The sequence below is a fragment of the Poecilia formosa genome, unplaced genomic scaffold (genome assembly GCF_000485575.1).
Source record: "Poecilia formosa unplaced genomic scaffold, Poecilia_formosa-5.1.2 Scaffold44, whole genome shotgun sequence".
NCBI lineage: Eukaryota > Metazoa > Chordata > Actinopteri > Cyprinodontiformes > Poeciliidae > Poecilia > Poecilia formosa.
The window spans coordinates 2,180,958-2,195,885 of record NW_006799983.1 but is presented as its reverse complement, the minus strand read 5'-3'; the positions used below and the strand labels follow the sequence as shown (position 1 = coordinate 2,195,885).

The window sequence follows — 14,928 nt, the reverse complement described above, 5'->3', positions numbered from 1 at the left end:
CTGTACACAGGGTGGTTTGTTTAGGCTGACGTCTCAAGCAGAGTGTTGCTTTGTCTCTGTTATTTCCCGCTATTGACCAAACTCCCTCCATTCCCCCTAAAGCTTCCGCCATGAGCTGTGAAAGCAGGACCACGACGGCTGTTTTTTTTCCTGAGCTTCTTCCTTGTTTTCATCCATTCATTACAAGCACAAACTCACAATTAACAGGTTGCTGATGTATGACAAATTCAGGTAAAATATGCGTGCATGTATGTGATTAAAGTAGACAATAGGATGTGAAAGGAATGCATTTTTAGATTTTATTTCCTGTTCCACAGTTAAGATTGTAAATAATTTGTCCGTTCATCCGTCCAATATATAAGAAACACAGAAAAAAAAGATGTAGATGTTCAATCTCTGGACTTCTTACTCAAAAGGAGGTTGTCCTGACCTCTACGCCACCAGTCTCATGCTCTTTATGTAAGGCTATACCCATATTAGCAGCTTAGTCAGTAGTGGTTCATATGGAGTCCATCATATTCAATAAATAATCTATTCTGGTTGTTTGTTAGGTTAAAATCACATTTTGACAATAACAAGCTCTAATCAGGTGTTAAGCATACATTTCCTTAAGCCTGCATTTTTGTATTAATTTTTTTTTTATTAGTCTGATGTAATATTTTAATTTGAAATGTCATGTTATGATGACATTTCACTGTGATGATTAATTATGATGACTTTCACTGAGTGGAAAGTCATCATAATTAACAGAAAGGCTGTTCAAATCAAACCTTCCATCAGTCATTTTGTCCTTCCACGTATTAATCAATTCACTACTTCTCTCTGTGATTTGTGGGTTAATCGTTGACTTTGCCTTTGCATTCCTGGCCTGGTATCGTGCAGCCCGAGTACTTTTGCTTAAACATTTTAAACCCTAGAAATTCGTAATTGGAAATATTTTGAACTTTAACTTGAATTGTTTTGCTTTCTGTTGATTTTACATCTCGCTTTCGGATGAATGTTCTCAGTTGTGGATTCGTTGTTTTCAAGCCACGCGGCCTACAAGTGTTGAGGAGGAACGGGGATGAGGAAAGCGAAGAAGCCAGCAAGTTTAGCTTTGGGTTTCTTGTGGAAAAATGTTCCATCCAACCTCAAAAGCAAATAGGCTGAAAGATTAGTGGATGATTCAGTGTGCAAATGTTGCAACAAATCTTTTAGAGCATCTGCTGACTTTCTGCCATTTCCTTCTTGATCCTGGATATTGTAGATGTGCTCAGACCCGTTCTGTCAACACAACAGGATGACTCCTCAGCTGTTCTCAGCGTGTGGTAAAGAAAACAAAGTCAGTTCTCGGCATACTTTCTCCGTCACGTCTCGCTTCCCGTGTGCCGTAGACAGACGTTCTCCTTCCTGGCCTTCCTGGTATTTCCATCTGCGAGAAAGTTTTCTGTTATAAAACCTCCTGCTGCCAGTTAGGTGTGAACTGCAAAAATAAAAAAAAAAAAAAAAAACCTCCTGACCTCGCTGGTGTTTAAAGTGTGAAAACACATTTTTCTGCCTCTGGTTACTTAAAGATCTGCACATGTAGATTTAAATTAACAGAAAGGCTCATAAAATAAATCTGCAATGCAGACTCTAAGCCATTTACTGCTTTACATTAAAACCAAAGGACTTGAAATCAATTCCTATTAATGCAAAAAGTTTGTGTCAAGTAGCTGAATTAGCTGAATTTCAGCTTTGGTAAAGAGTTGAGCTGTGAGACATTTCACAGCTCGGCTGCACACAATTGTATTTTTCTTTTGCTGTCATGTGGCATCGTAATTGAAGAGTGACCACATCAATAACCGTCCTTGTCAAAGGTTCTGGAAATAAATTCCACACATTGTGCTACTGGCATACACTTCATCTTGATCAAAAAGTTGAACACGCACCAATGTGGATGCTCTATTCTGTCATTTGCCATTATGTTATCATGCATCAATTTATTTATTCGTTACAGTCTAACATCTGTGTGCTGCAGTTTGCTTGCCTTGTCTGTCGCTTTTGAAACAGATGGGCTTTTCTCATGAGCACGGGGGGAGAGAGGAGGAGGAGGAGCAGGAAGATGGCTGTAAATCAGGGCAGTGGAGAGAAATGGCTGGTTTTATGAGTGTTTACGGACCTTCTTACTTATGAGAAAAGACAGCAAATCTCTGCTAAAACAAAGAAAAGGCAGAGGATCTGCAAGCCAGATTACATGTGCTATCTTAAAAAGTATTTATACCCCGTGGACTTTAACATTTTGTCTCATTCGAATGTCAATGTATTGCTCAAGTTTTTTGTGCCACAGCATCACAGAGTATTGCATAACTGAAAACTGGAGGGCTAAATGATGGATGACATTTTGGATTTAATCTGACAAGAGCACCTACTTCCATGTTTGCTGTGAAGCTGTACGGCTTGCTACAAACATCAGATTTATTTACTGACACTCTGTTGAGGTTAAATTTGTGGCAATAGTTGTCCCGTTGGCAAATTCTTCTCCCTAAGCATTGGATCCATGTAGCTCCTCCAGTTTCCATGGACCTCTTGGTTGATCCTCTCATTAAAACTCTCCTTGCCCAGAGTAAACAAAGATGGCGGACTGGGTCTAGCTAAAAAAAAAAGAACAGTACAAAGATGCTTCCAATGTCCCCCAGACTTTCTGTTCCGCAACAGCAGTTGTTTTTGTTTTATCTTCTGTTGATTTTAAATTTCCCTCCGTGTTTCCGTCACCTCACTTTCTGATTGGCTAAACGTCAAATTCACTAGGCTGCGATCTTGGTTGTCCTTGGGGATCACGTCAAGCCAAGACAATCCAACCTGTTGAACATCCCCGATTTTAGATCGAAACGGTCCTGACGTCCTGCCCAAGCGGGCCAGATTACTCACTGCAGGAATATCTATTAAGATGATCTTAAGAACCATCCCAATTATTGGGTTCCTTAAGATTGTTGCAATGGGAAAATCTGAACTAAACCGGTATAAAAATCTTACCATGTGAACTAGGTATAAAGTGGATTGAAATGTATTGGTAGGTTTGCAGCTGGGATGTAATCAATCGATCATTGACTGGTCTGGAAAATGCATCATATTTGTTGCGGTGTGGAAAAGTTTAAGGGGTATGAATAGTTTTTCCAAGGTGAACGAATTAGGACGAAAAAGTTTAAGCGAAACAGGATTAATGTAGAAACTATGAAGAGTTATGCTGAAAAACCTGTGAGATAAACGGTAAGAACAGACGAGAGGGCAATCAAACTTCTGGCTGGCATCCATTTGGCTTGTGGAGCTGAAGCGGATTCTCTCATTCCAGAGTTTTGGAAAAGATTTCAGTGACGCAGGAAACAGAAACAGGCAGACAGGCTGACAGAAGAGGTGGGGTGTCAGCAGCTGCTGCCTTTATTGTTGTTTTATCCAGACTGCCAAGTTTGTCTGACACCAACACACAAGAACAGTCAAAGGTCACTGTCTTACTCCATGTAACAATGGAGATCTAATTTCCGTCCGTCTCCCAATCTGCTGATAAAGTATTTCTCTGTAGTTTTGTTTTTGAAGGTGTTTTTTTTTTTGTTTTTTTGTTTTTCTGACGTGGCAATAAGCTGTTTACAAGTGAGTCCATGTGGATGGCTTGCCCTCACACTTACTATTTGTGTGTGTGTGTGTGTGTGTGTGTGTGTGTATGTGTGTGTGTGTCAGTCTCACGGTTGCCCTTCCCACATAGGAGCTCTGTAATTAAGCCCCCAAGCAGCCCCTATCTGCAGCAGAAGGCCTTTCAATGCGCCGCGGCTCGTAAGAGGCGGTGCATTCACAGACTCATCCTGTCCAGTTGGAACCCCCAACCAGATGGATTTCTGGGGTTGAAAGTTGTAGTTTTAATGTTTATCAGTTGTTCTGCTTTGCTCCAGATCTGTAGCTCAGACATCTGTGTTTGGGGCAGAAAATGACACGGCACCCCACATGTAGTCTCTACTTAGCTGCTTTTAGTTTCTTTTTTTTTTTTTTTGCTTCTGAAGCGTTTAGCTTGCAGTGAAATAATCACTGAGGTTGAAGCAGCAACTCTGAGGGGAAACTCCACTGATTTTTTTTTTCTTTTTCACATCAAAGTGTGTTTACATATTTCAGGGAGAACTGCTGCTTACACAAAGGCCCCTTCTGGTTCCAGAGGGAGTTCTGTGAAGTTCCCACAAAGGATTTCAAGTGAAGCATGTTCTAAAGTTTTTGCCCATACCTAACATGGATCTTAGTGGTCAAGAAACAACAGAGGCTAATGAGGAAAATTGTGGGCTTATTACGATTGATTTGATTTTGTAAGAGCATGTTCAACCAGTGTTACTTTTGGTTTGAAGGCTCAACATGCTAATTTTTTTTGACGTTATGTTGGAACTTGGAACAGGCTCGGATATTCCAGCCCGTTCCTGCCAGCAGTTAGATCATCAAGAGGAGATCCGACAGCTTACAAGCCATCAGCACCCTCATGTAACCAGTAGACGTCACTGGCCTCAAGGCAACAGTGTTATCAAATGATGGTTTTTGGCTCAATGCAAATAGTTCTAAATCATTAGCAGATTTGTTGTTTAAATCTTAATACTTTTAATATGTGGTTTGTTTTTTTTTTTCTTCCACCGCTTTAGAAAAAGACGCAGATCCTTTATTGGTGTTACATCCGGTCTTCAAAAACCAGTCATTCGCAATGTTTCTGGAGAAATGACTCGCTAGTTTTAGTGTACATCCGCCCCCCTTTTGAACAAACATGTTTTCACTCTCTCACTTAAATATATTCTCCGGTATGCAGGCTTGTTGGTGCAAGATTCAAGAAACCGAGCGCGCCTTGTAATTCTAATCCAGAAACTTTCTCTCCTCTGTGTGTGGTTGTTTCAGTCATGCATGGGTTTTTATTATGCCTGTAACATCAGACATTTATTTGCATAAGTTTTTTTTTCTCCCCTTCTCTGCCGTTCAATAACAGCAGCGGTTCCTCAAGATTCATTGCCAGGCCGAGCTCTTAAATGCTTACACCTGCCATGTTGCTCCTCATCTAACAACTGATCCAGCGTGATCTCACCTGTCCCAACTCAAACTATTTGGGGGAAGAAAAAAAAAAAAAAAGCATTAAAGTTTGTACAGGTGGTCCAAATTACACAGCTGCCCCTTTACATGTCGCACCCTCTCAGTGGAGTTGGTGGTTGGCCAATCAAACCAGATGCTTGTTTGTTGTGCAGTCAGAGGACAGCACAGCCTAAGTACCACATAAGTATGGGTGTCAAGTAGCAGTTGTGCAATCCCGTGGTCTGTCTTTGTTTAATAAATCTGCTGGTGAACAGCTTTAAGTGTGAAATAATTTAATATGTGTTGCCTCACACTTTAGTCTGTTTAAAAAATAACGGGTATACTTGGTTGTCCAAATATGCAGTTACTCTCTTGAATCTTCTCTCATCGTCCTTGATGGGCTGTTTCCAGAAGATGCCCGGCTCCTGCTGTCTTAACTGTCTAATCCGGCTGTGAGAGGGAAACTCTGGCATATCTGTTCAAATCCTGCAGCCGTTTAGAACAACGAGAAAAGCAGTATTTATTGCAGAACTAATACGGTTTTATTTACACACCAGGGAAAGTCCAGTGGCTCAGATTTGTTGTTATAATGGCACCGATGACATCTTGTGCTGCAGTAAAGCACAAAATTATTCACACTACTTGCATATTTATGTTCAGAGTAAAATATGTAAAAAAAAAACAAAACAAAACATTATTTTGTCAAAATTGATTCTATTATCTATTATTTCTTTCATTTCCTTTCAGAAACTTAATTTCTTGGTTGAATAAAAATATTAATTTTAATATTTATTTTTGTAAATGTTTATATACACATAATGAATGAAGAATTAAGCTCTGGACTAGATAAGGGGCAACTGCAGGTTATTTACCGTATTTACCACGAAACTAGGTTTGTAAAACTCATTAATCATTCCCTACATTACTTTGTTGTGATGCCAGTTTGCTGTGTAACCTAGTTGTGCATCTTTTGAAGATGCTGAAATTCACATATGAGGTCCTGTTTGCCAAAACGGTGGGATGTTTTTATTGATTACAGACTTTCTATTTCTCTCTGTCCACAGGCATGTTTCTCTGCCCCTCTCTGAGTTTTTGGTCTGGACTCCTAATAAGTGCTTTTGTAGCACCAGTTTGTGTGTTTATTATGGTGTTTGAAAGCAGAAAAGCAGAAGAAGAGGAGCTTACTGGTCTCATGTGGCATTAAGTTTATGATATTTCCAGGCAGCACATTTTTGGCAAGTCTTCATGAAATATGAGCCCTGCACAAAATTCATAAGGTGTATATATGCAAACACACAGCCATCCTGAGTATTAATGTTTGACTGTGCTTGTGAATAATTAATACCTTTTTATTTGTCCTCCTTATGTGTACCCCCTCTTCTCTCTCTGCTCACCCTGCCTCGCGCTCTGTTATTAATCCTGTTTTATGTTTTGTTCCCTCAGTGCACTGCTGCTTCAGTGGACGAAGAAGGCCCTGCGGACGACCAACATGGACCTGCATCACCCTGGTGTTTCTCAAAAGTCATAGTTTTCTGGTAAAGTATTAAGTTTTGTTTCTGCTTTTAACATGTCCTGTAAGGCATGCATTCTTGATAAGAGTCCAAGTAAAAGTCTGGTCCTGAATTAATTCTTTACAAGCTGTTGGTGTTGTTCATAATCTGTAAGATTCAGACACCGTGAGGTGAGGTAGATTCATTTTTGTTTTTTTTTGTTTTGTTTTTCCTTTTTGGTTTCTGTGATTTCTCAAGAATCCTCACAGCCTGACAGAGCTGTAGGTTTCCACAGAAACCCGCGGCAGTCGGGTTCCACGTGGATGAATGGGGTCTCTGAGGACCATCCAAGAAGTACTCAGGATTCCTTTCATTCTTCACTGATCATCCCTTTTGCTGTCTCTTTTTCTCTCTGTGGTGCTCAGATCTGCAGCTGAGTCTTCAGAGCTCCAAGCGGCGAGCGGTGCCTGTCAGTGACTTCATACCCAACAAGTAGGAAATTCACATCGAGTCTCAATATCCAGCTTTTACTTTAACCTGCTCGGTACCTAAACTCTCATGCATGAAATTAAAAAAATAAGAGCCAAATATATATATAAAAAAAAAACATCCTTTGATTTGTCTTATTTTTCTTGGTGTTCATTATCACTCAAAACAAACCATGTTTTCAACATTTATGCGCAAGTATAATATGCTGAAATATGATCAGCATCGCCTTTTGTATGTTTGAACAATCTGCACATTTTCGAAAAAAGATATTACTGAACACAGAATTGCCAGAGATGGCCTATCATTCTTTACCTTTCACATTATTATTTAAAGCATCTTTGAAACGTTGTAAAATTAGCTGTGAAGTAGTTGTAAAAATTGAAAAATGGCAGAAAAACATTCATGTGAAGCTGATCTTTTAATCCAGTTAGTACACATAAATGATATATTTCCTGTATTTAATATAAATGAATTATTCAGACCCCTGATGCTTTAGGCTAGATCTTCATTAAGGAAGCTTGAACAAAAGTGCTTAATTTTAAATTAAAAAGTATTGAATAACTGTTGGTGAGGATTAAAGGACTTAAAATATATATTTTTTTCTAGGTAAACTATGGCAATGGAAAGCGGATTTCTGAATAATGCTGTCATCATGTGAATCTTCAAATATCCTACAAATAAGCTTTTTGTTTCTGTGTTAATTTAAGCATTTTAGTTCACAATGTTTTAACTAAACTCACTGTCAAATGTATTCGTCTCCAATTCGTTTTCTATTGCAGGTCTTCTGTCTCGTGCCACAATGATGTCAGTGGATGTGACCAATCGCAATGGCCCTGCTGCCACGCCTCCCACCTCTCTCAGCCTCCGCTCTTCACACAATCAGCTGCTCAGCGGCGACGTCATCAAGCAAGGCTCGGCCACGCCACCCAAGTGTCGCAAAAAGTACGCGCTCACGAGCATCCAGGCCGCCATGGGCCTCGGAGAAAACGCGCCACCTTCAGCATCGCCGTCTTCGTCCCCCTCGCAGCCTGCAGCCCCCAACAACCCCAAGCTGGCCAAGAACGGGGCCAACCAGCTGCGTAAAGCCGGTCAGGACCACAATAAAAACACAACCGATCCCGACCCGACAGACCCCGAGTGCAATCCGGAACCGATAGCCGACGATTCCAATGTTAACACGGTTGAAGAGCAAGACAGTCACTCTCTGACGAACAACGACCGAGAGGAGGATGCGTTTGAGCTGGACGCTGAGCAGCGGCCGGGATCTGCCAGCGACGCCGAGTCGGAGCAGAAAACGGGATCTGATGCAGATTGTAACATTAACTGGACGGGCCAGACCAAGCTGAACGGCAATACGGCAGATTTAGACTTTGACTTGAGCGTTGAGGCGGAGGAGCCCGATGACATAAGCATTCTGTCCGAAAAGGAAATCCCATCGAAGATGAAGATGGAGGAAGATGAGGTGGTGGAAGAGTTGGAGGAGGAGGAGGAGGAGGAGAAGAAGCCTTTGCTGTTGCTGAACCCCGATTCTCCCGTGAAGGAGGGTAAAGTCTCTTCAGGTTCTGAGATCATCTCCGAACTCCAGTCCAACCTCGCGCTCCTCCAATCAGAAAAGAACTCCGGGGTTCGTCCCCTGCTCTCCCCGCCAAGGCAAGGCAGTCCAGAAGACACCCGCCTGCTCTCTGCTGCCTCCTGCCCCTCCTCTACCTCCTCCTCTCCAGAGACAAAGAAGGACCGGAGGACTGGAGCAAAGACGGACTGCGCGTTGAACCGCATCCAGAATCTGAACCCCAGTGATGAAGAGCTGAGCTGGACTACCCTGTCCCAGGACAGCAACTCCCCCGAGGAGACAGGTACTCGCACAAAATCAGACTCCTGCTGTAAAGACTTTATTGTATTAAACTTTATAGCTTCTGTTGTTTGCTGGCAGATTGTTTGTGAGGCTGAGTGCCACACACTGGACTTTTTGTGTGTGTGTGTGTGTGTGTGTCTGTGTGTGTGTGTGTGTGTGTGCGTGCGTGCGTGCGTGCGTGCGTGTGTGTGTGCGTGCGTGCGTGTGCTCTGTAGTGGTTGCAGCCATCCTCTCACTGATGACATGTTTCCATTTATGGTAACTCTGTTTGTGTCAGCGCATGGAAACAGTTATGCATTTACAGAATAACAAACGCTGCAGCTCTGAGCTCTCCTGGTACTGGCCTTGTAACCTCATGGGTGGTTAGTCGGTCAGCTCTGCCCATATGCGATGAATTAACACAAAATCTCTGCCCGACTTTATTTTTCTACTAAATGCTATGGAGGTCTGATTTGTTTTTCCTTTTTTTTTTCTTTAAAAAAAAAAAGACCCTCCTATATTAAACACACACTTACTTTGAAAAACTGATGTTTTTCATTGGTCAGTTATTTCTTTACAGCTTCTGGGCATTAAATGTTATCTTGTCGGAAAGCCTGTGTGCGTCCCCTTTAAGTGACACCACAGTAGTTAGAAAATGCATTTCTGGGTTTAGTGGCAGAGCTGAGTGTTTGAGTTATTCCAATGAAAATCCTGCCAAATCCTTTCAACCACAGCCAAGCAGATTCTTCTGCTACTGACTTGTGCTTCATGTTTGGGTGGGCATTTATCGTATCGCTTATCACTTATCGTGATAAATTTCCTATCACGATATGATTTTTTATTTATCATTGTCACAATAAATTCCAGTTAATGATGTTTAAAAGCCCCTAAAACACTCTGTATTGGCAGGTTGTTAGTTTTACTGTTTTGCTCCACTGTTTGTCCAATAAGAGTGTATCAATACATTTGAAGAAATTTGAAAATATGATTGAAAGCAATCATTTTAGTGATACAAATCACACATTTTTATGTGACCGGTGTCCTAAATGGGCTATGATTGCCGTGCCATACAGTCACACTTTTACAGTTACCTAAAAGAAAAGTAATAAATAAGTAGTTCTTATTGCCATTTCCATGGTCATCACAATAGCACCATAAAATATTAGGATAAGTGAGTTTGCTTTCTAAGCCTTTTTTTTTTTTCCCCATTGAGGGAGATGTTGCCCCACACTATCGCACTGCCTCTACCAGAACCTGTTTGGCTTTGGCAGAGAGATACTTTTATGAGTGCAGGCAACTCATACTTAATGTACTAGCAGCTGTACAGTGTCAGACAGCAGCTTAGTCATCTGCATATACATTTCCTCATAAATGGCACCATCCAGATGTTATAGCTGATCTCGGGTCAATATTTAAACTCACTTTGTTTTCTGTTCAAGTCCTGTTCTTGCTTTCCCTCCATTAGGCTTTCAACTACAGCACTTGGACACTCATTAACGATGGCTGAGTCTGTAAAGTTTTTTTACTTTGGCCCACAATTCAAGCACCTCTAAGAGCCAATTCATTTGCATGTTGCTGTAAATTCAGACTGTTGTGACCTTTACCCTTTTATATTTTGTGCCCTCCAGATTTTTTTATTTTTTTGCATTTTTTTGAGAATGAGAAATCAAACGACTTGTGTTTTGCTTTATAATAGGATTTCACTTTGCTTTTTTATTTATCGCCCAAGCTCTTAGGAAATAAGACTTTGTTTGAATAAACATGTAAGGCTCCATCGTTGTAATTTGAAAATGGGTCTTTTCTAATTTAAGACGTCTTTTCAAGTTCATCTGTGGTAAAACTGTGTCTGGCAGTTTCTCTCTTTGCCTGGATTTTATGTAGAACGAGCTCTTTTGTCGTCCTGTCCTCTTTCAAAGCACTTACTGCTAAAGTCCCGAGCAGCATCTTTTGATATTCCCATTGTATCCTGTCAGCATTGTGTTAAAATAAGATGCTAAAGTTTTCATTTGGGCCCCATCAGACAAATGAAATACTTCCATCTTCTTCAGCCATGATTTCTGACACTGTTCACTGCCGAAAACCAATTTGTGTCCTGCGGATGTAGAGCTTTTTTTTTTTTTCCCCTCCCCTGCTGCTTCCCCGATGACTCACTGTTCTGTCAAGTTGAAGACTCGGAGCGTCTGTGTTTCATTTCTTTGCAAGTTTGATTGCCAGCAGCAGATCTTTCTGAATTTCCATACCGTCTATTGAGCAACACAGTTCACTTGTCTGATCTCTGAGGCTTAATCTCAGTGTTCTTGTTTATATTTAAAGTATTGGGTTGCGATCGTATACACTGACGGTGGTAGTTGTATTGCTTTCTGTCCTGACTAATTAAAAGGAGAAAAATAGATGTTGAAAGATGTATTTACTTATATTTTGGTGTCAAAAAAACAAATCTTGACAGCATTAACATAACTAAATCAAAATTGCTTTCAACAGTGCTACCTACTGTGCAGCCCACTATTAGACACGTGAATAATAATAATTATAGGATTTAAAACAGTTTGCTTCTCTCATATTGCTCTATCATATATCTTCTTACTAAGATTAATCAGATTTTACCACTCTGACTTAACAAGCCCAGTTGTTTGCACTAAGTAGATTCAGATTTCTCCTAAACACCTTGCTGATAAATAATACTAAATTAAGACTAATAATATACCTTAGCAGTATTTTAGCTTTGGATATTTTAATATTATTAAACAGTAATGCAAAGTTCTTAGAACTGTTTTTCTTGGTCATTTAAACAGTTCTACCCAACTCTGCATTAAATGTGAAATGCATTGTCATTGAACATTCCGACATTATGGTACTTATGCTCATGCACTGGAGTTTGTCTGTTTTTTTTTTTTTTAGTGATGCAGAGACTTTTTGTTAGAAGACCAACACAAACTAAAAAGCTTGCAGATCCTGTTCTTTGTGCTTTCATTGTACTTCATCGTCTAAATACTGACTTTAGGTTTAGTAGACCTCTTGCTTTGTACATTACAGACACAGTCGAAGACTTTGATGAAAAAACAGAGGCATGCAGAACTAAAGAGAGCCACTTGTGTCCTATTTAAGAAATTTCCTTCTCATTTCTCATACATTCGCCAGCTTTTTCGCTCCTTGAACAGAAAGCAACGGGTCTTCCTCGTTTCTTAAAGACGCCGCAGCTCTTATTTGAAAACCTTCAGTTTTAATAATCGATGCTGAGTTTCAAGACGATGGACTGAAGCTGGAGGGTTGTTTACATTTGAAGATATGACGTCTCCTAGAAACAAGAGAAAGTCGAGCTGACCTCTAATCAAACCTCCATGACGACCACAACCTGCATGACTAAGAATATCCTTCAGCTGTCACATACTGTATGACAAATTAAGAGATGTTCTGGTCTGAGTTGTTTTCCAGCCCCTGATGCCCTCAGCCAGTACAGAGTCCCGGCAAAATAATTCATTAATTTTAATATTTTGGAAAATCGCTGGCATGTACTTGCTTAAAAACACTGAGATGTTGACGGCGCCAACCGAGCCCGATTGGTGACATCAACTGACTCGCTAACTCATTTGGTTACCTAGCAACAACCTGCAGAGTAACTTGCTCTGCAACAGCTTAAGGTTCTGCCTCCGTAAGCCTCATAACAGCTTAAACATGATAAATAATGGTGTGGATGAAACGGGAACGGTCCCGTCAGTTTGGTAGAAATTCAGATATTTAACTTATCAATAATTATTGACACTGGCTGATATGAGACCCTGATATCATGATGTGGTTTTCAGCTACATCGTCCGGCCCTATGTTTTCATAAAACCCCCCCCAAAAAACAAGTGTTGTCAAAAAACATGTGCTCTGCAAAACTGCACCACATGTCTGGTTGGAAGTACAGCTAACAAAATGAACTTTTGTGAGGGGCTTCCGAGCTGGACCCAGAGCCACCAGGGTTCAAATCAGGACATCGCTGCTTGAAACGGAGGCAAAAATGAAGCACCCACAGGAGAGCAGCCTTCTGTCGTGTGTTTTACAGTCGGTCTCGAAATGTCTTTTTAAAAACATCAGCTTCCTGTTGATCTGTGCTCCTCCACCTCTTCATTGGATTCCTTCTACATCTGATGCACACCAAAAGGGAAGGTGGAGAAGAAAAAAAAGGTGATCAACATTCTCATTAGAGGCTTGCTTGTACTCCATTGTTAAGTTATCACTGTGTGCTCAGATGTGCTCGTTTGGGTACAGAAAAAGGAGACGGGTTTTGTTTGATGCTCCACTTAGAAGACAACAATAACAGCAGCAAACCTAGTTCAACTGCAGGAGATGCGCGACCTCGCTCCCTTTTCCTCTGTCTCAGCCTCTTTCTCTCTCTGTCTTGCTTGCACTTATCTCAGCGCTGCTTTAGCCTGTTTTTTAGATTTTGTTTTCTCAGAAAATCTGCTTCGTATCTGAATACGACCACCGACGGCTCTTTTCTCCTTCATTCCCCTCAACCCTCTCTCTGCTGTGTCCCCCCTCTCTCTCTGTCCTTCTCTCTCTCTCTCTCTCTCTCTCTGTCTCTCTTTTTCTGTCTGTCTGGGTTTTTTGCTTTGATTACAGCAGCAGGTTCTTGGCTGTGAGAGGCAGCTAGCTAACTATGATGCTGGGGAAAGACTATATGCTGGCCATTGTGATTGTCAATTACGAGGGTAGGTGGATTTGTCGGGATCTGCTGGAGGCTTCACTGTGGGCTTAGAGTTTGAGCGCTGTCTGAGTGTGTCTCTGTAAGTGTGCATGTGCAGATTCGTAGACATCCGTGTTTCCTCCAACACGAAGTTCATGTTGTTGTCTGCTCTGTGCATGCCGCATCGTTCCAGTGATAAGAGACTGGCAGAGGGGGGGGATGCATGGCAGTGTTTGCCAGACGGAACGTGTGTGTGTGTGTGTGTGTGTGTGTGTGTTCAGGTGTTTTGCTCCCTTCCCCCTCTGCTCTGCTTTACTGTATTCTTGCACAGAACTAACTGGGGGCTGTCACAGGCTAGTGCCTCTGTTGCTCATGTGTGGTTTTTTTTTTTTTTTTTTAAATCAACATCCTAAGTGCACTTCAACAGCAGCGCGCATCATCGCATGCATGCTAAGTCGTCCCTCGGCTCCCACAGCGTTTGCTGAGACCGCCGCCGATGGTGTTGATCAGCGATAAAGCCTCCAAAGATTCGAAACAGCCTCAGCTCTCCTCACATTTTCTCCAACAGTGTTTCCTCCTTTCTGTGTCGTCATGGTGTAATCTGTTTCCACTCGTCTCACGCTGGCCTGAGTTCCTTCACAGTCCTTCCTCCTGATCACCCCAGACAGTCAGCCTCTCTCCGTTGAAGCCTCATTCGCTTTGACCTATTTTTTTCCCCCTCGGCTTATAGAACTCCATCTCCCAGCAGAAACTGCTCCGCAGTTCCTTGCTCTGGAAGACGCTGGAGTCTAGGGCAGCACCTCGTGTCGTCAACATGCCGTTTCCTGCAAAACTATTCGTAGCCGGTGGACGTTTTTTTTTTATAGGGCATGGCGATAAATCGATGTTATTGATTAATCAGATTTGAAAATGTGATTTTTTTTTTTAAAAGCTGGATTTATTTTCCATCAATGGGCCCAGTGCCTACCATTTGTTTTACAGCTTCTATTTATTTGGACTTTGTATTCAAGTCAACTCTGTTGATGGAATATTGGGGCCAGGCTAAGATATTTTATTTTTATTAATTATGAAAATACAGTCGTAATATTGCAAGAACACAGTCACACAAGAATAAAGTTTTAATATTACCAGAATAAAGTCCTAATATTAGGCAAATGAAGTAGAAATCTTTTGAGAAAAAAATAACAAAAAATGAAAATGAAAAATTTTGAGCGTCTTGTGAATTTATATTATGGACTAAACGCAAAATCCACCACACTGTATGCGTCATTTATCTTCCACTTCACTTCTCCATTGTGTCTGTGAATTTATGGGGAATAAAAAAGGTAAAGTTTATCATTAACATGATAAAATGTGGCATACATTTTTTGAGGACATTAAATATTTGCATTTTCTTTTAAGTGAAT

At 41.1% G+C, this 14,928-nt stretch overlaps 1 protein-coding gene across 1 annotated transcript in view; it reads left to right on the top strand.

Annotated features, from left to right (window-relative positions):
* Positions 1–14,928, top strand: part of apbb2b (amyloid beta (A4) precursor protein-binding, family B, member 2b) — a 53,112-nt gene that overhangs the window by 15,590 nt on the left and 22,594 nt on the right. Inside the window, exons 2-4 of the mRNA XM_016671373.1 lie at positions 6,487–6,578; positions 6,959–7,025; positions 7,802–8,875. Of these exons, the coding sequence (XP_016526859.1) occupies positions 7,822–8,875 (1,054 nt within the window). The 5' untranslated portion in view covers positions 6,487–6,578; positions 6,959–7,025; positions 7,802–7,821. The remainder of the gene's footprint in view (positions 1–6,486; positions 6,579–6,958; positions 7,026–7,801; positions 8,876–14,928) is intronic.